At 38.1% G+C, this 23,304-nt stretch overlaps 4 protein-coding genes across 5 annotated transcripts; 1 reads left to right on the forward strand and 3 right to left on the reverse strand.

Annotated features, from left to right (window-relative positions):
- The first annotated feature begins 180 nt into the window (after positions 1-180).
- idua (alpha-L-iduronidase) lies at positions 181-10,577 on the forward strand. Of its 2 annotated transcripts, none has more exons than XM_077562183.1 (14): positions 181-382; positions 689-829; positions 931-1,013; positions 1,859-1,966; positions 2,059-2,154; positions 2,366-2,568; positions 2,669-2,848; positions 4,734-4,944; positions 6,654-6,872; positions 6,938-7,059; positions 7,154-7,279; positions 8,604-8,680; positions 8,749-8,849; positions 10,333-10,577. In XM_077562183.1, the coding sequence occupies exons 1-14, from the start codon at positions 249-251 to the stop codon at positions 10,449-10,451; spliced, it is 1,920 nt and encodes a 639-aa protein (XP_077418309.1). In that variant the 5' UTR covers positions 181-248; the 3' UTR covers positions 10,452-10,577. The 2 variants fall into 2 exon arrangements, with proteins under 2 accessions (XP_077418309.1, XP_077418310.1); XM_077562184.1 differs by having other exon boundaries at positions 10,336-10,577.
- A 502-nt stretch (positions 10,578-11,079) lies between these two features.
- LOC144049340 (purpurin-like) lies at positions 11,080-14,992 on the reverse strand. The gene is made up of 6 exons (XM_077562185.1): positions 14,850-14,992; positions 14,650-14,764; positions 12,961-13,097; positions 12,769-12,881; positions 11,327-11,539; positions 11,080-11,248 (listed from the first exon to the last, which is right to left on the reverse strand). The coding sequence occupies exons 2-6, from the start codon at positions 14,761-14,763 to the stop codon at positions 11,238-11,240; spliced, it is 588 nt and encodes a 195-aa protein (XP_077418311.1). The 5' UTR covers position 14,764; positions 14,850-14,992; the 3' UTR covers positions 11,080-11,237.
- A 1,815-nt stretch (positions 14,993-16,807) lies between these two features.
- On the reverse strand, positions 16,808-18,150 carry atp5meb (ATP synthase membrane subunit eb). Its single transcript, XM_077562519.1, has 4 exons — positions 17,996-18,150; positions 17,460-17,514; positions 17,272-17,370; positions 16,808-17,168 (listed from the first exon to the last, which is right to left on the reverse strand). Exons 1-4 carry the CDS (start codon positions 18,029-18,031, stop codon positions 17,143-17,145), a joined length of 216 nt encoding a protein of 71 aa, XP_077418645.1. The 5' UTR covers positions 18,032-18,150; the 3' UTR covers positions 16,808-17,142.
- A 668-nt stretch (positions 18,151-18,818) lies between these two features.
- LOC144049522 (potassium voltage-gated channel subfamily V member 2-like) lies at positions 18,819-22,720 on the reverse strand. Its single transcript, XM_077562518.1, has 2 exons — positions 21,298-22,720; positions 18,819-19,672 (listed from the first exon to the last, which is right to left on the reverse strand). The coding sequence occupies exons 1-2, from the start codon at positions 22,624-22,626 to the stop codon at positions 19,400-19,402; spliced, it is 1,602 nt and encodes a 533-aa protein (XP_077418644.1). The 5' UTR covers positions 22,627-22,720; the 3' UTR covers positions 18,819-19,399.
- Between the last annotated feature and the right edge of the window lie 584 nt (positions 22,721-23,304).

The following is a 23,304-nucleotide window of genomic DNA, read 5'->3' on the forward strand; positions in this document are numbered from 1 at the left end:
CCGTTATTAAAAAATGACAATTGGTCGCAACTGATTAGGCGCTGATCTTCATTAACGTTTTTAGCAATACGTTCTCTCACTCGAACTTTGTAATCACAGAACATCGGAAAACTACAATCACGTCGCAGTCAAATGACGTCACTTGACTCGACTTTGTCGATTGTTTACTAAACTCTTGAAATGCTGATTTCACGTATTTTTAATCGGGGGTGATAAGCGAAAGTCGCCAATTAAGCCCCTCTTCAGAGATGAAGAAGATATTCCTTGCCTTTGCATTCATCGTGTGTGTCACAGGCGCTTCTTCCGATTCTTTTGTCATCAACGTTGATGTTGGAAAACCGGTAGCACCTTTGAAACATTTCTGGAGAAGCACTGGTTTCTGGTAAGTAAACAATCCTCCCAGAAAAACGCGATTCAGTCGAGTGTCGCAGCTGGGTGATGAACTCTATATTTATTTTGTATACATTACTCTAGTACGTGTTTTGTGTTAACGCAAGCAACAACCTAGTTGTTACATTTGGTATAGAGCTACACCAGCTTCATCGTTTACAGTGCTACAAAAAAAATATTGCATTTATGACAATAAGAGCTGAATAGCGCAAATTTGCTTTATGATACTGTGTGTGTGGTCTCTTCTTGTTATGACAGGTGTGTAATAAATTTGTTAAGCACTTTGTGTCGTGTGCAGTCCTCCTCTCCCTCACACTCAGGCGCATCACTTTGACCTGAGCGTTGACCAGCAACAGAACCTTGCCTACGTAGGCTCGGTCCCACATGGAGGGATCCAGCAGGTCCGAATACACTGGATGATGGAGTTGGTCAGTGCGCAGTAAGTGAAACTGCAGAAGCTCAGACAAGCTTGCAATTACAATATGTGGTATTGATTACTGATCAATATTTTTTAACAGTCATCTGCTTTTGTTGTTTCAGAGATGTTGGAGGACAACCCCAGTACAATTTCACAAAATTGGACCAGCTAATCAATCTGTTGTGGATTAATGGACTCCGGCCAGGTACAACACCCCCACATCAGGCTTGAGAATATCCTATCACATGTGTGATTCACCTCTGGTCTTTTCTTCCACATTTCTCAACCATTTCAACGTCATTTTTGTGTGTGCAGAATTCCAAATGAGAATAATCCCCATTGTATTTAATAGAGAGATTTTACAACTATTGTTGTGATTGTGTTATTGTCGCTGGTTTATGTCATGTTTTTGAGCCCTTGAAAATAACATTATATATTTTTTTTTTCACATAATACCAATCATCTTTCTACATGATAGCATTTTATCCATTCTCATTATAAATAGTAGGTAAATACATGGCAAAATGTTTCAACCTTATTAATTGACAATTCCGAGCTAATGTCACAAGTCAAAATGGCGGGTGAAATGACCCTCTCCTTCATTGAAAAACATTGGACTTTGGATCGTTGTCATTTCATTTGTTAAGATTATTTTGGTATCAAAATATGCTGAAATTTCAATCTGCCTGTTTTCTACGCTAGTCACAGGCAAAAGCAAAACAATACACTGCTTGTTTTCACTGTATAAAGGAAGTGTTTCTACTGTGTTGCATTGCGGAAATATCACAAATGCCCGGATGTTTGAATTTGTCAATTGGCCTTTTCGCTTTTGTGACTGAAGTTGCTCCCCTCCCATATGTTAGCATAAGCAACTGCTAGCACATTAGCATTTTATTTGTTCTCATTTAAAATAGTAGCTGAAAACAGGGCAAGACCAATATTTCATATGCGTCAAAAAAAAATTATTCTGACATAATATTCATAAAAAGTGATCAACTTGAACCCACTTTTGTATATTTATGTTTTCCATGCACATTTGCTATTTTTTAGGTTTTGAACTGATGGGCAGCGTTTCTAATTACTTCACGGACTTTGAAGACAAAGCTCAAGTGTTCAAGTGGAGGGATCTGGTTTATCTCATAGCCAAGAGGTACATTGGTGAGCGAGCGCCCGCAGTGGATGACACAACTCTGTGCAAGTACAAGGCGACTCGCTTTGTTAAGATGTTCACTGTTGACTTCGTCTTGCAGAAAAGTATGGTCTTGGAAGTGTTTCTCAGTGGAACTTTGAAACATGGAACGAGCCCAACAACCATGACTTTGATAATGTCAGCATGTCAATTCAAGGTGCGACCATTTTTACATCATATCTCGTTGCTGTCAATGTCTACACAGCCTACTGAAGCTGTTACATTGTGAAACTGGGCTTCAACTAAAGTAACCAAAATATGAATCGTTTGCACAATGTTGTATTGTACAACCACAATATGATATATTGAGGGAAATGCCATCATGGTTATTTCAATAGAATTCACTGTGTGATATTCTGTCTCCTCAGGGTTTCTAAATTATTACGATGCGTGTTCGGAAGGTCTGCGGGCTGCCAGCAGCTTGCTGAAGTTTGGGGGTCCGGGAGACTCCTGTCGTTCGCCGCCGCGCTCACCTTACTGCTGGGCCATGCTTCAGCACTGCTACAACGGCACCAACTACTTCACCGGAGAGACGGGCATCCGGATCGACTACATCGCCCTGCACAAGAAGGTGTCTGCGAGTTCACGTGAATGGATGTGAACACCTCTTATCTATATTTACCCATCTCCAATTAGGTCATCTGTATTTTTTGCATTCTTCTGTCTTGTAGGGAGGAGGTTACTCTTTGCCAATCCTCCAGCAGGAGATGCAGACTATGGGAGAGATCCAGGAGCGTTTCCCTCGGTTCCTCAGCCGGCCTGTGTACAACGATGAGGCTGATCCGTTGGTGGGCTGGTCCAAGCCTCAGGAGTGGAGAGCGGATGCGACCTATGCTGCCATGGCCGTCAAGGTGGGGAGCAGGGGAGGACTAGAGCAGTGGTCTGCAACCTGCGGCTCTGGAGCCACTTGTGGCTCTTTAGTCCCTATACTGTAGCTCCCTTTAGATCTGTATACATTAAGTATACATTAATATTTTGTCAGATATTTGTTTCAATTTTTTAGACAAAATATTATTCAAATGAATTAATGAATAAATAAATAAAATAAATGATGAAATATTCAAAAAATGTCAGTCCAAAAGACGAAAGGTAGATAAAAAAACAAACAATTTAAATACAAATAAAATATATATAAATAAAAAATGTCCCCAAAAAAAGAGGAAAAGCAATAAATTATCAAATGTCCATGAAATTGCCAAAAATGTCAGAGAATTAATTTTTTTTTAAAAAGGCAGAAAAGAAAACATTCAAATAAGGCACCATAAAATGTCCAAAAGCAAAATAAGAAATCCCCAAAATTACCATAAAAATTTCAACAGAATTGCCAAAAATGTCAGAAAATTGATAGTAAAAATAACGTAGAGCAAATATAATAATATAAAGCCATAAAATGTCCTAAAATGAAGAGAGGCTAATATTTTGTTAGATATTTGTTTCTGTTTTTTAGACAAAATATTATTAAATTAAAAATTAATTAATTATTAATTTAAAAAATAAGAATAATGAAATATTCAAAAAATGTCAGAGTCCAAATTTTTTGTCAGAAAAACAGACACGGAAGGTAAAAAAAAACCTTTTTTTAAATACCATATGTCCATAAAAAAAGAAAAAGCTGAAAATTATCATGAAATGTCCATGAAATTGCCCAAAAATGTCAGAGAATTTAATAAAATAGGTTGAAAAGAAAACATTCAAATAAGTTACCATAAAATGTCCAAAAGCAAAAGAAGAAATCCCCCAAATTACCATAAAAATGTCAACAGAATTGCCAAAAATGTCAGAAAATTGACAGCAAAAAATGTAGAGCAAATATAATAATAATATATAAAGCCATAAAATGTCCCCAAAAAATGAAGAGAGGTTAATATTTTGTTAGATATTTGTTTCTGTTTTTAGACAAAATATTATTCAAATGAATTAATTATTAATTTAAAAAAAATAAAATAAAAAATAATGATATATTCAAAAATTGTGAGAGTCCAAATTTTTAAGTTGTCAGAAATAGAGACGGAAGGTTTTTAAAAATACCATAAAATGTCCATAAAAAGTGGAAAAGCAGAAAATGATCATGAAATGTCCATGAAATTGCCAAAAATGTCACAGAATTTAATAAAATAGGCAGAAAAGAAAATATTCATACAAGTTACCATAAAATTTCCAAAAGCAAAAGAAGAAATCCCCAAAATTACCGTAAAAAAAGCAATTAAATTGCCAAAAATGTCAGGAAATTGATAGCAAAAAAGGTAGAAAAAATATACTGTAATATATAGCCATAAAATGCCCCAAAAATGAAGGAGAGGCAGAAAATTAGCAAATATCCATGAAAAAAATTGTCAAAAAATTTATGAAAAAGGAAGTATAAAAAAATTATCCAAACAAATGCAAAAAGTAAAATCGAAAGGTAGAAGAAATTGAACCTCAAAGTACTGGATGCATTAGCTTTTGAGCCCTCAGTACATTAGACTGACACACTGTTTCCTTCATCACAAATAATGTTCAAATATTTGAAGGCTCCAGATCTATTAATTTATTTATTTGACCTAAAACTGCTCTTTCGACAGTAAAGGTTGTTGACCCCCGGATTAGAGGAATAATGACCAAGCGTTGCTGCACCATTTTAAGGAGTTTGGTGTGAAAGAACACGAGTCCTAATGGCAAATAACGTTGATCACATTATTACGTATTATGACGTCCAGCGCCGTTGGTAATCTCATGACGGATAATTGTTTGTAACAGGTGATCAGCCAGCATCAGGATGTGCTGTGTGCAAACGCGAGCATCAACTACACCCTGCTGAGCAACGACAACGCCTTCCTCAGCTACCATCCTCACCCCTTCACCCAGCGCACTCTGACCGCTCGCTTCCAGGTCAACAACACGCGACCTCCTCACGTTCAGCTCATCAGGAAGCCCGTCCTCACCGTCATGGGCCTTCTGGCTCTGCTAGGTACTGACTGACTGGATTTTGATTTGGGTCCATAACGTGATAAGTTAATCGCTACGTACACTTTAGCGTCATTGCAAATGACGAAATATTATTAACCTTATTATTTAAAGCCATTAACTCATTCACTGCCATTGACGGCTATAAACGTCAAAAATTCATTTGAACTATTTCTATTAGTTTAACTTTTCCCCCCACTTTTGTTAACTCATTCACTGCCATTGACGGCTATAGACGTCAAAAATTCATTTGAACTATTTATATTAGTTTCACATTTTTTCCCCTACTTTTGTTTACAAGAATATGAAAACCTAGATTTTTTTATTGTACATTTAGAACAGATATAAAATTTGTGATTAATCGTGAGTTAATTTTTTATAATTTTTTCATTTTTTTATTAGGCGATTACATTTTTTTATTGTAATTAATCACATGACTTCACTAGTTAACTCACGATTAATCACAAATTTTATATATGTTCTAAATGTACAGTAAAAAAAAATTATAGGTTTTCATACTCATACTGTTAACAAAAGTGGAAAAAATGTGAAACATACAAAAATCAACCAAAATAGTTCAAATGATTTTTTGACATCTATAGCCGTCAATGGCACTGAATGAGTTAACTCATTAACAAGAGAATAAAAACCTATAATTTTTTTATTTATTGTACATTTAGAACAAAAAATTGTAATCGCCTGACGAGATGATTATCAAAAATTAGGGGTGTCAGGAAATTAAAAGTTTAATCGTAATTAATCGTATGACTTCAATCGTTAGCTCATGATTAATCACACATTTTATATCTGTTCTAAATGTACAATAAAAACAATTTTAGGATTTCATACTCTTGTTATCCAAAGTTTTAAAAAAAAAAAAGTTAAACTAATAGAAATAGTTAAAATGATTTTTTTTTACGTTTATATCCGTCAATGGCAGTGAATGAGTTAACTTATTCATATAGAAAAGCCTTAAAGGATCTTTGTGCAGTTTGTCACTTTTTTACTCGCGACTGCCACCTCTGGCCCAAAGCGTCACTGCAGCATCTGTGTCAGGCTCGTTCATAGTGCATGTGCGAGTACGTGCATGATCTTAAAGCAACAGCCGCAGTTGACAAACAAAGACATGACTTCAAATGAGGTACGAAAAACTCCGCCCCTCCCCAAAGAATCTGTGGAGTGAGCAGGGTCCGCACACTCTACTATAAAGGGAAGATAAAAGCTGATAGGTGCAGTCAGAGCGAATAAAACGAGCTTATTAAAATGACCAAAACAAATTTACAAACAAAACATTTTAAAAGCAAAGGAGAGAAATGAACTCAAAGACCACATAGTGAAATTGATTTGAAAATGCTCACAAGTCACTAATCAAAGGTATGGGAGGGGGGGGGGAAACAAACACACAAATTGAACTTCTAAACATTTACATTTTGGGCTTGACCTCATTTCTGTCAGCATCTTGTTCCTTTTACGTGCAGCATAACAGCTAAAAGCTGCTTCACCATGCTTGCCTTGAAACCTGGCCTGTGACACCCAAAAATGAAAATGGTCATGTTCTTTTGTGCCGGTACTTCATAATATATGGAGTCTCAAATTTGACCCTGGTGGACAGAAATTGATTTTAGATTTTAAAAGTCTGTTTGAAATCAAGCTGTACATTCCATATGTGTTCATGGAAGATGTGCATTACGTAATCTGTCATTACGGCTGCAGGTGAGACGCAGGTTTGGGCACAAGTTTCGAACTCCACTGGAAGCAACGATTTCCGCAATGCAAGCGTGGGCGTTCTGGCGAGTACCCACCAGCCCGAAATCCCCAGAGGACCGGATAGCTGGCAGGCCACCTTGCTGGTCTACAGCAGTGACGACAACCGCACGTCCACCGACACCAATGTTGTCACTGTGTCACTGAAGGGACTGGAGACGCACACAGGTGATGATTTCATAATCAATGATTATGATTATTTGAGATCTTCAAAGTGTTTATTTGCTACTCAGGTCTTGTGTATGTCACGTATCTGATGGACAATAAGGTGAGCAACCCGTATCAACAATGGCAGGACATGGGAAGCCCCGCCTACCCCACGACGGAGCAGTACACAAAGCTCAGGAGCGTCCAGGTTCGAACATGGCTTCACTTTATTTGGATCGTATGTCAATCGTGCGTGTATATTGTGATATTCGGTCGATTGCAATTTTGTATCTATCTACCAGGACCCCCTCGTTGACGGGCCCCAGCCGGTGCCTGCAGGCGACACGCTGACGTTGAAGGCAAGCCTGCGTGTTCCGTCTGTGCTGCTCGTACATGTATGCGCCCGGCCCAAATCCGCTCCCAACCAGGTCAGTACTTTCGGAGTCACCAGGCGGATTTATAAGGCATTTGTACTGTGGAGTTGGTGCATAAATTCCGCAGATCAACTCAAGTTGATTAAGGCCAGCTATTGTCCTTTATGCCTTAACCCCTGGGCGTTATTACAGTTTGATTAAATTCTTGTAATTTTTGCCAAAATCTGGCATTTCCTTTGAAGTGTGATAACTTAGTCATTTATGAATATTTTTTTCACTTTCAACCGCTCAAAATGTTCACTGGCATCAGACCTCCATCCATCCATTTTCTTGACCGCTTTTCCTCACAAGGGTCGCGGGGGTGCTGGAGCCTATCCCAGCTGGCTTCGGGCAGTAGGCAGGGTACACCCTGAACTGGTTGCCAGCTAATCGCAGGGCACACAGAGACGAACAACCATACTCACAATCACACCTATGGACAATTTGGAGTGTTTAATTAACCTGCCATGCATGTCTTTGGAATGTGGGAGGAAACTGGAGTACCCGGTGAAAACCCACGCAAGCATGGGGAGAACATGCAAACTCCACCCAGGAAGGCCGAAGCCCGGACTCGATCTCACGTCCTCTGCACTGGGAGGCGGACGTGCTAACCAGTCAGCCACCGTGCTGCCCGGCATCAGACCTATGTATACATATATAGTTTTTTTTTTTTTAAGTTTTTTTTAATGCCCTCTATGGACAATAATAGCAGTATTATGCTAACAGCAAAATTAACTATGCTGTGTATATATATATGTAAAATAAAGGTCTAATTTGAATATTTCATATGACATATTTAGAGGCTCAAACAAGTCCATAAGTCATAACAATAGAATTTTTTATGCATGCATTTTGTATTCATTTATTAGCCTTTGGCGCCACCTAGTGGATTTTTGTGTTAACACTCTAAACACACAAATTCCTCTATTTTCATGTTTATGACTCGTCAAAGAAGCGATTGCATCAGTAATCACGGAAAATGCATTATAACACATCAGGTTTACAGCATATCAAAAACTGTGATTTATAATGGGAGTCAATGAGCCAAAATCGGGCATTATTACAAGAATTTCGTGTGAATCTCTCCCTCCTGTTTGGTAATAATTATAAATTACAGCATGGCGCCAATTTGAACTTCTACATTTTTTAACAATCCTGGTAAAATGTCAGGTCCCTAGTGTATTTTTTTCAAATGCTTTTTCTTAGATGAAAAACAGAAAAAAGCCAGAAAATGGACAAATAACGCCCAGGGTTTAAGATGGAAATAAATAAATAAATATCCAATAAATGCTTATCTGGCTTGATTGAATGAGTGAGGTGCCATTCTTTGCCTTTCAAGGTTAACGGTTTGCGTTTCATCCGGATCACCAAAGGTCAAGTCCTCGTTATCTGGTCGGATGGCTGTGTTGATTCCAAGTAGGTGTGAAAACTCCATGAGACTTGTTGTGTGCGCACCCCATAAAGCATTTGTTTATTATTTGCAGATGCATTCACACCTTTGAAGTGGAGTTCTCTGCAAGTCAGAAGGACTTCAGTAGGATTAATAGCCACGACACCATTTTTACATCTTTTGTTTATTCACCTGGTAAGATGTTTTGGTTTTCTGGGGGGGTAATCCTTTTACATACCATTGCGTTATTAGGAGTTATTATACTCAAAAAACGTATGATATTCAGTAGGCGTGTGCCAAAAAATCGCGATTCTCATTTAGTACGATTCAGAATCGATTTTAAATGTCCCAAAATCGATTTTATTTAAATTATTTTAAACTGTCTTGCCTTTGTCTGTGTGTGCCTTTATTTGGAGCACTGTTCATGTTGTACCCGATTTGGCTGCTTGGGGGCAGTGTGGTTCCACATGGTCTAATACACTGTTAAGTTGTAGCCACATTAGAGAGTAGAAGGAAAAAGTCACAATCAAGTTAGTCCAATAAAAGTTTTTTTTTTGCAGCGTGGAGACGTCCTTTGGAGTGATAAAAGTGGTGCGAGTAGCGCGCTGGAGTAGATCAATCCAATTCCTTGCACATCTGTAGATTGAAGCAAAAATCATTGTCAATCAAATCATTTGGAATCAAAAATCGTTCAGAATCAAAAATCGATTCTGAATCGAATCGCAAGGCCAAATATCGGAATCGACTCGTGAGACATTCAAAGATTCCCACCCTTAATATTCAGCTTACGGGGGAAAGAACCTAAAATGGCCAACATTGATTTCACCTTCACAACAGGTGTTTGATCAAAGAATGACCAAGACAGTTCATGGTTCAGTTAGAACTGCTATTTTATTTCAACCATTTTCACCATCATGCTGTTTACTTTTTCAACGTCTAATGAGAACAAAGAAAACACCTCAAAAGTGTTCCAAAAAGGCCTTCAAACTTTTTTCAATTCACATTTTTGAAAAAAGGGGTTAATCGAACATTGAGGAGTTTTGTTAAGTTTGGCATCTGCAGTTGCAATGAGAAGTTTTCCTTCACTCTTCATGGGCGTGAGTGTTTGAGGGTGCCATTTGAATGCTTGATCAATGATTACATGATCTATTGATTGATTCATCCTTTTCCAAGGTGGAATGTTTATATAACATGAATCTTAAGTTTTAAGAACTAGGATTAACATGTTTTGTTACATACGTACAGCCATACTAATATTTGGTTAAATGTCCCTTAGCATTTTTATTTTTTTTACCTCAACCATTCTAAATGCTTTGGAATGTCTAAATAAGGCTAACAATTAAACTTCTGGAATGTCAACATTCACCATTTTCCAAGGCAGGTCCATGAAGAAGAGATTTCAAATGTCCACACTTTTCCTTGATGATGGCTCCAAAAAGCATCTTGTGTTTGTAAAAAAAAATTCAACCAAATATAAGTAGGGCGGCTTGTACGTGTAATTTTAGCCGTGTGGAATTGAGAAAATTAAATGTAAAATAAATACATTCTCATCGGTGCCCATTTCTTGTTACTCATTGAAGACGACTATGTTGTAATGTAATCCTTCCCGTTGTTATAGTTGGGGTGTAATAAACAACGTCGTTGTTAACGATGCCGACTTGCCTGTTGTGTTGTTCAGCAGACCAGCAGGTGAGCGGCTGGTACAGGGTTCGAGCTGTGGACTACTGGGGCAGGCCCGGGATGTACTCGCTGCCCGAGAAGTATTCAGACGTGCCCCGTCATCATGAGAAGACATGATGTAACTAATCTGCTGTTTGTTTACAGACATTGTATTGTTTTAAATATCAAATGACACTGTAATCTTTTGTAGTTTGTTGTCATTGTAATATTTTATTTTTTAATAAAGTCATTTTAAAAACATAATGAACCTTGCGTAGTTTTTTATAAAAATGTACTCCAGAATGATGAAACGGTAGAGATTCTATTAACTCATCCACTGCCATTGACGGCTATAGACGTCAAATATTAATTTTAACTTTTTCTATTTTTTTTACATTTTTGTTAACAAGAGTAAGAAAACCTAGAATTTTTTATTGTCCATTTAGAACAGATATAAAAGTTGTGATTAATCGTGAGTTAACTCGTGACTCATACAATTATTTACAATTTAAAAAAATAATCTACGCTGCAAATTTTTTAATAATCTTTTCTTTTTTATCGCGTTAGGCAATTTAAATGTTTTATTGTAATTAATCGCATAACTTCAATAGCTAACTCATGATTAATCATAAATTTTACATCTATAATCCTAGGTTTTCATACTCTTGTTAACAAAAGTGGAAAAAATGTTAAACTAACAGAAATAGTTCAAATTATTTTTTGACGTCAATAGCCGTCAATGGCAATGAATGAGTTAAGAGGGAGGTGTGTCATGGACTTTTTTTTTTATTCACTGCGATGTTCTGTCATGACAACTGAAACAATGATGACAATTTTAGCCGTAACAGGATTATTCTTGCGTCTTGGGTCATCTTTAACAAAGTGCTGACTTCATTCCCGGCACGATGACCAATCAGAGTCTCTTCAGCAAGCTCCTGATGAGAAAGAAAAACAAAAGCATTTTAGTCCAAACATCCAGCGAAAATACGTCCAAACTTGAAATGAACGCGTACCGGACTGCAGCACGGGCTGGAACTGTCCCGCCATGCAGACTTCCTCCTGTTTTTGCCGCACGATTCTCTGAATAGGAGGGGACAGACCGCGGGGGTTGCGGGAGAAGACCAGGGCGTAACCGTCCTCGCAGCTCCCGTCCTCCTTCAGGCTGCGGCAGGCGTACGTGATGGCGTAGTTGTCATAGTCGGTGTCAATGATCCAGTAGTTGTCACCTGGGGGAGCACAGAGCACTCAGTTCAGCATGTGGAAAAATTGCCATGAAAATGATGGAAGCCCGAAAGTGTCAAAATTAAATAGAAACGTAATTTTGAAATAAATATCCTTTGGATAAATAACAGGCAATTATGTAATGTGGCCATTAAATTGTAAAATGTGTTCTTATGAATAGTGTTCATGCTATTCTTTAATATGTAACTCATATTTTATTTTGATTAAATATTTCATAATGATTATTTTAACGTCATACTTTTTAATAAAAATTACATTTAATTTATTCCCCAAGGTTTTATAAGATAAGAAAACGTCTTTTTACAAAGTCAGTTTTTATTTCATAATGTCCTTTGCTTCAATGGTCTTTCTATTACATATTGGCGTTTTACAGCCAATGACTTGGTGTGTTATCGATCAAAGTCAGTGGGTTGGGCCTCCTGTTTGATCCTCTACGGTCGATTAGTTTTCCTAGACACGGGTCATGACCGTTGTTAGTCGGTTACCAGCGTTAGCATTTAGCGTCAAGGCTGAACTGTTAATTGAACTTCCAAATGGTGGCACAGCTTCATGCTGCAACCCTTTCTCCGGTGAAGGCCTTAAGACGTTATAACCCGATTCCAAACGATTTTCTACTTCCCGGAGTACTCCTGAAAGTGACTTATCTCCCGCAGCCATTCTTTCACAAGCCCGTGATTGCCACCGCTCCTCATCAGCCAATAAACTCTTTCTCCACGCGTGAATCGATACTGCAAGTTTTGCTACTCATGTCTGTATAACGGACTCAGCCAATCACGTAACTGGCTCCGCCTCATGTGATTTGATTGACAAGGTCAAGTCATTCGGCTGTAAAACGCCATTATGTAATAGAAAGACCATTGCGGAAAAGGACATCATAAAATAAAAACTGACTTTGTAAAAAAACAAAAAACAAAACGTTCTTATCTTATAAAACCTTGTAAAATGAATCATTTTTATTTAAAAGTATGAAGTTAAAATAATCATTATGAAATATTTAATCAAAATAAAATATGTGTTACATATTAAAGAAAAGCATGAACACTTTTCATAATAATACTAACACATTTTACAATTGAATGCTTATTTATCCAAAGGATATTTATTTCAAAATGACGCTTTTATTTATTGAATTTTGACACTTTCGGGCTTCCATAGAAACTGAGACCGAACTTTGCACATTTTACACGTGGTGTGAGAAATGAATTGGCCATACCTCCACTGGACAGATAGCTGGCCAGCCCCTGGTAGTTCATGAACATCTTGCCTGGACTTCCGGGGTCAGGCACCGAGTACTGAGCGGCCATGTCGGCACACACCACCCAGAACCTGAACGTCGTCAGAGAGGGCGCTTGAAGAGCGAGCAAGGATTTGAAGCGCTTGTACGCGCTCGATGAGCGCCGCTCACCCGAACAGAGTGACTCTGCCCCTGGAGGAGGCCACCATGGCGCCGTCGTCTCCGACCGTGTACTCGGCAGAGATGTTGTCCTGAAGGAACAAACCCTCCGGATCCTTCTTCTGCAGGGCGTACCACTTGCCTGCATACTGACGGCAAAAATACAAATGCATAAATATTTATTTTCTGTACTTCAACAGATTATTCAGCATTGATACCTTAACTGCATACAAATGATAAAAGACAGTATCTGTCATTTTTACACCTTACTTTGTCAACTCTCTAAATCGGCTTGTCAAAATTAGTGCGTTAATTTAAAGTTCTTTTTACGCCACTATTTTTTTTAGCACACAATTTTGCAGTTATGAATTCAACTTATTGACTGCTATTGACGGCTATAGACGTCATAAATTCATTTAAACTATTTCTATTAGTTTAACATTTTTTTCCACTTTTGTTAACAATTGTATGAAAACCTAGATTATTTTTTATATTAAATTTGTTATTAATCGTGAGTTAACGAGTGAAGTCATGCGATTAATTACGATTTTAAAAAATTAATTGCCTGACGCCCCTAATTTTTAAAAATATTTTCTTTTTAAGAAAAATAAATAAAATAATTTTAATTATTATTTTTAAAATTTGTAATCTTTTTTTTTTTTTTTTTAAGAAACGATCATTAAAAATTAGGGGCATCAGGCGATTAGAATATTTAATCGTAATTAATCGCATGACTTCACTAGTTACCTCACGATTAATCAAAACATTTATATCTGTTCTCATACAATAAAAACATTCTAGGTTTTCATACTCTTGTTAACAAAAGTGGGAAAAATGTTAAACTAATAGAAATAGTTAAAATTAATTTTAAAAGGAAAAAATGCACTGACCTGTCACCAGCTGTCTTACAAATGCAATTATGCCATCTAGTGGCAGAAGAATGACCTCAAAATATCACACTCGTCTTTTATAGTATATCTTTTTAATTTTAACTAAATTTTATGAATTATTATGAAATTACTGTATCAGTGACTAAATGATGTAGCCACATTTCTATTAGTTTAGTGTTTTCACTTTTATGTTAACAAGAGTATGAAAACTTATATGACATAAAAATAAAATATTTTATTGTACATTTATACGTGTGTGTGTGTGTGTGTGTGTGTGAGAGCTGCCAAGTGATTACATTAATCAGATTAATCACATTTTAGAATTTTTATTAATCACGATTAATCACTTAATTAAAAAGGCTTTTTAATCAACCTTTTTTGCCCGCTAAATTTGAAGGGCACCTGTTATGCGTTAATTCTTTAGACATTTAATGATATGAGGACGTCTTCAACTATTTTTGATCCACTGCACACTTTCATCCTCCTCTTTTTCCTAATCAGTTAATTACTTGCATAATTTTAAATGGAGAAAAAAAATGACCCCAGTAGTTTGACATGAACAAATATTGTGAATGTCATAGGCAAACATTTATTAAATGCTTTACTTTAATGCATGTAGTTATATTTATTGCTGAAACACGTGTGCTACCTTTAATGTATAATATGATAATCTGCGCTCAAAATTAATAGTGTGATTAATCTGACTTAACCCATGATTAATGCGATACTTTTTTGTGATTAATCAATGAGTTAACGCATTAACTTTGACACCATTAATATATAGTTTAATTATTTTACAATGCAGACTTACTCTTATGGGGTCAAAGTCCTGTTTGACGGTGAAGCTGTCCACCACGCAGCTGGCCAGGCTGTGCTCCACGCTGGCCAGCAGCAGCATGACCACGGCAAACATCTGCAGCTCCATTCTAGGCGAAAACCAGTTCAATAACATTAGTCTGCTTCACGTTCCAGCTTCAAACGAAGTTTCTCCAGCTGCACCGTCCGTCTTACCTTGTCGGAGTGGCGGCGAGCTGAAGCGGGAAGGTCCGGTTCAGAGTTGTGAGCAACAAGTCGGCAATGGCAGCTTTTTATATGTGAAGCTCATCGTTTATTTTTACGTGGCGAGCCTAAATGGGGAATTTAAATCTACCCATAAGCCATTTAACCAAATCCCCCGCCGTAAGCTAACATACATAATGATTGGTGTGCTGGGGAGGGGTGAGCTCACCTGTCTGGTCCTCGGGGCACGTGGCCGCACTCAAAGTGCTTACATGTGATTTATTTTGGCCACGAGAGTTGCATAAAAACAATATTAGTGTACTTTGCATTTGTTAACACTCAGACTACATATTAGTTTTGTTTGTTGCTTCGGGCCAAGTGGTTAGCACACCTGACTCATAAGTACAAGGTTTGAATCTTGCACCAGCTCATTATTACTTCCTGCTAATTGCGATGCTTACTGGGCTTATTTCTGTAGAAAAGTGTGAAATTGTGTTCAAATTACTCTGATATGCACGTTCATTTATGAAGCCATATATTTATGCAGAATAAGTTTTGACGTGGATATTTTTAACTCATTCACTGCCATTGACGGCTCTAGATGTCAAAAATTCATTTGAACTATTTCTATTAGTTTCACATATTTTTCCCCCACTTTTGTTAACAAGAGTATGAAAACCTAGGAGAAAAAATGTATTGTATATATAGAACAGATATAATATTTGTGATTAATCTTGCGTTTAAATAATTAAGTAATCAAACAAAAAATGTAAGATTTTAAAAATTAGGAGCGTCAGTCGTCAGTCGATTTTTTAATTGTAATTAATCGCATGACTTCAATAGTTAACTCACGATTAATCACACATTTTATATCTGTTCTAAACGTACAATATATATTTTTTCTAGGTTTTCATACTCTTAACAAAAGTGGGAAAAAAATGTGAAACTAATAGAAATAGTTCAAATGAAATATTTACGTCTATAGCCATCAATGACAGTGAATGAGTTAAGAGCAATCGGTGGTGACAATTGTAATGTTATGTCAGCGGAAGCTCAGGTGTTCAGTTAAGTAACGTCTATAAATACTGGCATGCGTACGCCGACGTGCTCTTGAATGATATAATGCGGGGAAGGCGAACGTTGTAGTTCATGGTTTCCATTATGACTGATATGCTATAAATGTATCATCACCCCATCATATTATAACAACAAATTGATAAAAAAAAAAAGTCAATATAAAAGTGAAGACTGTCGACTAGCAATTTTGTTACAGATTTTATCAAGACATGGAGCTTTATGATTTGTTTTGTCTTGACATACATACTAGGGCTGGAAATTTTTGACTGTCTCACGATTCGATTCTGATTTTTGGGGCCTGCGATTCGATTCAGAATCAATTATCGATTCAGAACAATTTTAGATTAAAGATTATTTGATTGACAGTGATTTCTGCTTCAATTTATAGATATGCATTGAATTGTCATGATCTACTCCAGTCTGACTCGCTAATGCTAATTAGCGCACTATTCGTGACACTTTTATTACTCAAAATTCCACCTGAAAGCCCAAAATCGCTACAGTAATGCTATCAATTGCCCTAAAGATTTCTGCGCTACTATTTTTGACTACAGAAGGTGAGCGCTTAGTTCAGCCAAGGAATAAATAACAGCGAGCAAAAGTGCACTGCTGTTGTTGGCAACCGGCGTTAGGTAAGTCCGATTGCTGGCTTGGGCTGATCCAGTGCAAGACGTAACTGGATGTGACCTCACGTTGTCTGGACCGGCGTCACGTCAGGTCAAAGGGGATCAGTGACATCACAACTCGATGTGAGACGTTTTCTCAGCTTTTGACCGTTTGGCAAAACTTGTTAAAGATGTCAGTATTTTTCTTTGGTGGTGTTCCATGACATTTTTCTCATCTAAAATTAACATATTGTAACCTTAAAAAAATAAAATAAATACAACTTCATATTAGTCATGCCACTTTGCATTTATTCAAGTTAATTAAATCTGTGAACACATCGAGGTCTTGTAAATACAAACTGAGAACTGTCGTTGTTAAGAAGCAATAATGTAAAATTGGATGGGGAAACAATAGTGGGCATGGGTGGGGGTTTACACAGGCAGCAAAACTTCAACCAATTATTTACATGATTACTAACAGGAGCAGAAGCCAAATAAATAAATTATTCCTAAGCAACAGTGTCGATATCTACAACATGGGAGCGTTTCAACAGTTGAGCGCCGACGCTGCCCATTCCACAATGACGAAGGACAAGTTAGGAACTGTACATGTAAGTCCAGGTTTACTTCAGGATGGTGTCTTCATTTGCTGTTATGACAAAGTATAATATGATTAGGTCAGAACGTTTAGAGAAAAGTAACAGTCCTGCTTTATTAAGCATGCCCAAAACATGCTGAACATATTTGGTCACCTGCTGCTAGCTCCTTGGCAATGCGCTCCTGCTCCAGACGGGCCTTCTTCTCTTCCTCCTCAATCCTCTTCTCCTCAGCTGCAATGGGCTTCAAGTGATCTGAACAGAGATAAGAAGCGATAAGAAATATTGATGTTTACACTCCATGGAATTTGCGGTGAAGTAAATACGCCTTGGGAGCAACTTACCATATCTCTTCTTGCCATAAATGATGCCAACAATCAAAGCTGAATACCTGGCCGTCTGGAATACAACACACAAACACATTGACAAATCATCAGGCCATTCTCTCATTTTATTATTTATTCAGAAAGTATCAGCAACGGTGTACACAACAACTGCACTATGTACTTAATTGAGTTGTTTCACAAATATGAATGCGATAGTGAGTCCTCGACTTACGTGGTTTTGAGATTAACAACGCCAATGATCTAGTATGCGCAGCGGCGTAAGAAATTCACTTTTATGTTTCATTGTTTTACATGTATGAACTGCAAGTGCTTTTAATACACACATTTAACTGTATTTACGGCTGTAATATCGCGTTAGCGTAACGCCATACAATTCCGGTTACGTCCCCAACGTAACTCCGCCGTAAAACGAGGACACCAGTGACAGGTCTATAACGGGGTCGGTGCTTCTAAATCTAAACCGAGATACGATGCATGTACTTGACAACAAACATTCATATTGTATTGTACAAAATATTACGGGGCGAACGAACCTTAATCAATGGAGATACAGCAACAGGGGGAGCCATGGTTTAGCGACAGGCTAGTAGCTAGTAGCATAGAGGTCACTTTATCGCCGCAAAGGATTGTGGGAGGGAGAGGTGACTTCTTCAACGAGCAAGGATAGGAAGCGTCGCAACTGATCGTTGTTAAAGTGCTGCCACCTTCTGGACGATCACAAAAAGAGTTTACTGTTATTCCGTCAACAAGCTTTATTTGTTTATTTATTTTTTCGTCACCAAACTCATTTTACTCAAATAACTTACCAATAGAATTCATTGAAAATTTATTAATAATCTATTCCAGCCCACCACAAAAACTCTACCAGTTAAATAGTAAATATATCGCCGTATTGTATAATAACATAATCTAAAGATAATGAAATAAACTGGTTTTATAAAGTTTAATTATACGTACTATGTGATATTGGGTCTTTAAGGGGCAGGCATAGTGAATGACATCAGGAGATGGAGTCAGGATGACAGGCTAGTCTTCGCTTGTGTGTCTGGGCAGAAGTTGAAGCCAACAGCAGCTCAAGAGAGAACAAGTATTTCCATGTTCTTTTTGGTTACGTGGGTTTTCTCTAAGCACTCTGACTTGGTATGGACATGAATTCCTATAGACAAACTTGAACCTATGATTTAAAGTTTTTGACTATTATTGTCAGCTGCAAAAATCAACCGTATGTTTGTATCAATTTTCAATTTCTGTAGACGGGATTGCCATGTGTCCCGATATGTTTTGATTTTGTCAATGTAGTGTACAGTAGATACTAATACTAACAATATTTTATAAGCAGTGCTGTGTTTGACAAAATACAACAATACAAAACTGCATTTATTTGAAACCCATGCAAATAAGTAGCCTACATTGTGTATAGGGAAGTAATCTGTATTGGATGCGGTAAATACTAAGGAAGTGTTGGCATTTATGAACATTGCATATCAATTGAACGTACACAGGTTCATAGGACTAACAAAAATACAGTGTAGGATTAAAGCCGCAAATAATTTATTTTTATTTTTATTTTTTAAAACAGTTTATACTAAATGTTCTGAAAAATCAGTTGGAACCATGACAACATTAAGATTCATACTAGTTGTTCCATAGTATTGGCAGTAACTGCACAAGTGGAAATAGCATGTAATTTTATTTGAGCCATGTTTGTTTCACAAGTAATAATAGATTTTGTTGTCCCTAACAACAGTGTTGTGATTTTAAAAATAAGTTTAAAAAAATTGTGATGAGATCAATCAGATGTTTAATCTTCACTAAACTCTGGTAAATTATGTTTTTCGATCTAAATTTGTTAAGGCAGTAAAGTTGAAAATGTGTTGAGTGCAAAATAAATTGTGTCACTGCCACTCTAACAAAATGTCTTAAAAAACACAATTTCTTTAATTGGCATGGTAGTGGTCATCTCCGATTCCGAAGCAGTCGTTCAGCTTCTGTACGGTCCTCTTGACGATTCTCACTTTGCCTCGGTTCTTGAGCGAGGCCGTGTACTGATTGGATTTGAGTTTGGAGTAGTAGTCTGAGAACTTGTTGAAGAGGATGGATATGGGCAAACCGTTGAGGATGATTCCAAAAGCGATGCAGATGAAAGCAAAGAGACGGCCCAGGATGGTCTCTGGGTAAACATCGCCGTAGCCCACCGTGGAGATGCTGACCTGCGGGTTTTCAGGGGACAGACGTCATTATGAGGAACAGAAAATATTTAAACTCTCTTTTGTTGATTTTTTTTCATGGTATGCATTTGGTTTGTCTTTGCTATACTTTTGCAACGTGATAAATATTGTAGAAATTAGGGATGTTCAATATCACTTTTTTTCAAGATTATATCTTTACGAGTACCCAAATCTTCTGTAAACACTGATGCCGGCATACCAAGTATCGATACATTGACAGATAACTTCATGTCATATTTGATACATCCAGTCACAATGCTTTAAATTTGTACATTTATAACTGTCAAAAATATAATAATAAACAGATTTATCAAACACATTAGTATTTCCAAAAATCAGAAAGAACGTTTCCCACAATTAATGAGTTTACGTGTCTCTTCTTTCTCAATTGGGATGATCTCGCAAAGTCGCTGGAAAAGTCATCAACTGGGTGATACTGCCCTCTAACGGATAATCCGTGCAATGCATGTGGCAGCTCATATACGTCAAGGTTTATTAATATTATTATTGATATAATACATTTGGCGTTGTAGGGTTAAAAACAAAATGTACTCAGTCCTTCTGGTGCGTTTTACCCAAGCCTAACTTTCAGAAGATGCCTTCATTTTATCTGCTCAAGAGATTTGCCTTGAAACAAAATTGACGAGTGTAATAATTGCCACTGTTAGATTAGGTCCATTAATGATTCGATGGGTGATTTGAGTTAGACCGTTGTGTCGCTGTGACCTGTCCTTGCTTGGTGTCTTCTTATCTATCTGCACTCTAGCGCACTTATCTAGTTGAAACTAGTTAAGACCATCAGGTCACACATTTTCTTTTTTTTTCTCTTTTTTTCTTCTTCTGGAGAGCAGCTCAGTATTGTTCATTCGGTAATTTTACCGATTTGACATTTCCTTTTTTTTTTTTTTAATATATATTTTATTAGTTCACACATTTTCATATGGGCTAGGCTGAGTCGCCCCCCCGTGTGGTAAGATTCCAGTGAATCTCTCACTTTATGAAGACATACATACTAGGGCTGGGAATTTTTGACTGTCTCACGATTCTATTCCAATTTTTGGGTCTGCGATTTGGTTCAGAATTGATTATTGTTTCAGAACAATTTTAGATTAAAGATTATTTGATTGACAATGAATTCTGCTTAAATTGCAATGAATTGTCATGATCTACTCGTCTGACTCGCTAATGCTAATTAGCATGCTATTCGTGGCATTTTTATCACTCAAAAGAATGACTATTCATACAAAACGCTTCAGGAATGTATACAGAGAAGCATCTTAACGTTAGTGATCGACATATGCTCTTCCTACACTGCAAATAAAAAACAACAACTTTTATTGGAATAATTTGACCATGACTTTTTGCTTCTATGTGGTTACAATTCAACAGTGTATCAGAACGAGAGGAACCACACTGCCCCTAAGTGGCCAAATCATGTACAACATGAACAGTGCTCCCAATAAAGGCACACACAAACAAGGGCAAGACAGTATAAAATAATTGAAATAAAATCAATTTTGGGACATTTAAAATTGATTCTGAATCATACTAAATGAGAATGGCGGTTCTTATAAGAATCAATTTTTTGGCACACCCCTAATACTTACCGATGCCCACCACCACGCATGAGGAATGCTGGTGAAGTTGGTTTGAGGCATATCATGTTCCACCGTGTAAACCATGGCAGAGAAGCTGAAGATCCCCATGGCGATGAAGAGGAACAAGCAGCCCACCTGCTGGTAGCACTGGCGCAGCGTGAAGCCGAACGCCCGCAGGCCCGTGGAGTGCCGGGCCAGCTTCAAGATCCGAAAGATCCGCATCAATCTCATGATACGCAAGACTTGCCCGAGCTTCCCCACCTGCCCCACGGCCTGCATGTCGGCCTCGTGCTTCACGTAGTTCTCCTTGTTGTCAAAGAATTCTAGAATGGCCTGGAGGTACTGAGGCAGGATGGCGATCAGGTCCACAGTGTTGAGCACACTCCGACTGAAGGCTTTGAGGTCAGGGGTGGAGACCAGACGTAGCAGGTACTCCATGGTGAAGAAGGCGATGCACATTGACTCGACGTACTCCCAGTAAGTCTTCCCGCTGAGCTGGCCCATATGAGCCCTGTACTGCATCTCCTCCACTGTGTTCAGCGTCATGGCTACCAGTGAGATCAGGACGAACAGACTGGAGGTCAGTGCCATCAGCTTGGCCTTGACGGAAGAAAACGGCTTCTCCATCAAGTTCCAAATAGCTCGCCGCCCGTGGCCCATGACCATATCTTGAAAGAGCTCTTCGTTCTCCTCGATCTCCACCTCGGCTTCCAGCTCTCTCTGGATCTTCAGCTGCTCGTTCAGCTCGTCCTGTCGTTCCTCGAAGGAGATGCGGCAGCAGCGGTGGGTGTTCTTGATCCTCACCCCCCAGTAGTTGATCTCCTCCAGGAAGTTGCGGGGGCACAGCTCGTCTTTGATCCACAGCACACCGGTCCGGTAGAAATTGAAGATGCTGTGAAAGGTGTCGGGGTCTCTGTCGAAGAAGAACTCGTTGCTGGTCACGTTGTAGTCGTCACACAGGTCCAGTTTCATGTTGTGGTCGGTGTAAGTGGCCAGTCGCCCAATTCTGGTCTTGGGGTACCTCGCTGCCATCTTGTAGGCGATTTGGAAGGGCTTCCCACCAACATTGATGTAGATCATATAATTCTTGGATGGGGAAATCTGTCTGGAAGATCCATGCTGGCCATCATCATCTTCATCTTCATATTCAGCGTAGATATCGTAGATGTCTTTGCTCAACTCTTGCATGGAGTTCCATGTCCTCACACAGCTCTCCTTTGCTGACGGGTAAACAATCTCCGAAGATCTGCGACTATCGCCGGGACCTGTGACTTTGTAGTTGGGGAAAAGACTTTGTCTCCTGTTGAAGAAGCGGAACACCTTGCCGGTGCTCCCCATGTCAGTGCACAGACTGGAAGCTGCCAGCGTTACTTCTGTCTAATATCCTTTTACCTAAGTATGGAAGACATGAGCAGGATGCCTCATGGCCCCATTAATGTTGCTGACTGAGAGGATCCATGTGCTTACCGGACATCTAAATACCATTATCCCCTGCTGATCTCCATAGCTGAGATCATGTGGACAGGGTGGCATATCTCCACAAATGCCCCTCACCAATGTCCGCTTTTACATAAACTATCATTGACAACATTGATTGATTGTGTTCACAGTTAGAATAGGTGATTTAAAGAGAAACAATGTCGTGTGTTATACAGTACATACATCTTTTTGTAGCACTCTCAAATTACACAAAGAAAGTACTGTGCAAATGTTTTAGTGTAAGATTACACATATTGGGGAGTTCAGGAATTATGAATCATTTATAGTCAATTGCTCAGTTAAAAAATAAATCTCTACATTCTTACTGCACAAGTTTTGCGAGGGTTCCGCCTCCTTTAAACTAAGAAAGACAGCAGATACAAACAAGAGGATCAAGGTATTAAGCTCTGGTCCATACGTACTAACTGGGGGGTTGGACTGGATACGGCATTGTTCAGGGTTAAAGTGAACAAAGACCTTTACGACTTAATCGATTGTTTTTGCCTGATACAGTAACATTCGACAGTGGTTGAATGT

Source organism: Vanacampus margaritifer, chromosome 3 (assembly GCF_051991255.1).
Source record: "Vanacampus margaritifer isolate UIUO_Vmar chromosome 3, RoL_Vmar_1.0, whole genome shotgun sequence".
NCBI classification, from domain to species: domain Eukaryota; kingdom Metazoa; phylum Chordata; class Actinopteri; order Syngnathiformes; family Syngnathidae; genus Vanacampus; species Vanacampus margaritifer.

Coding starts and splice junctions, on each gene's coding strand:
- idua (XM_077562183.1), top strand. CDS start 249: ATGAAGAAGATATTCCTTGCCTTTGCATTCATCGTGTGTGTCACAGGC. Junction 1,014..1,858: donor GATTAATGGACTCCGGCCAG/GTACAACACCCC, acceptor GCTATTTTTTAG/GTTTTGAACTGATGGGCAGC. Junction 2,849..4,733: donor ATGCTGCCATGGCCGTCAAG/GTGGGGAGCAGG, acceptor TGTTTGTAACAG/GTGATCAGCCAGCATCAGGA.
- LOC144049340 (XM_077562185.1), bottom strand. CDS start 14,763: ATGGAGCTGCAGATGTTTGCCGTGGTCATGCTGCTGCTGGCCAGCGTG. Junction 13,098..14,649: donor AGGACTTTGACCCCATAAGA/GTAAGTCTGCAT, acceptor TTTTGCCGTCAG/TATGCAGGCAAGTGGTACGC. Junction 12,882..12,960: donor GGCAGAGTCACTCTGTTCGG/GTGAGCGGCGCT, acceptor GACGACGTTCAG/GTTCTGGGTGGTGTGTGCCG.
- atp5meb (XM_077562519.1), bottom strand. CDS start 18,031: ATGGCTCCCCCTGTTGCTGTATCTCCATTGATTAAG. Junction 17,515..17,995: donor CTGTATCTCCATTGATTAAG/GTTCGTTCGCCC, acceptor GTTGTATTCCAG/ACGGCCAGGTATTCAGCTTT. Junction 17,169..17,271: donor TGCCAAGGAGCTAGCAGCAG/GTGACCAAATAT, acceptor TTGTCATAACAG/CAAATGAAGACACCATCCTG.
- LOC144049522 (XM_077562518.1), bottom strand. CDS start 22,626: ATGGGGAGCACCGGCAAGGTGTTCCGCTTCTTCAACAGGAGACAAAGT. Junction 19,673..21,297: donor ATGCGTGGTGGTGGGCATCG/GTAAGTATTAGG, acceptor GAAAACCCGCAG/GTCAGCATCTCCACGGTGGG.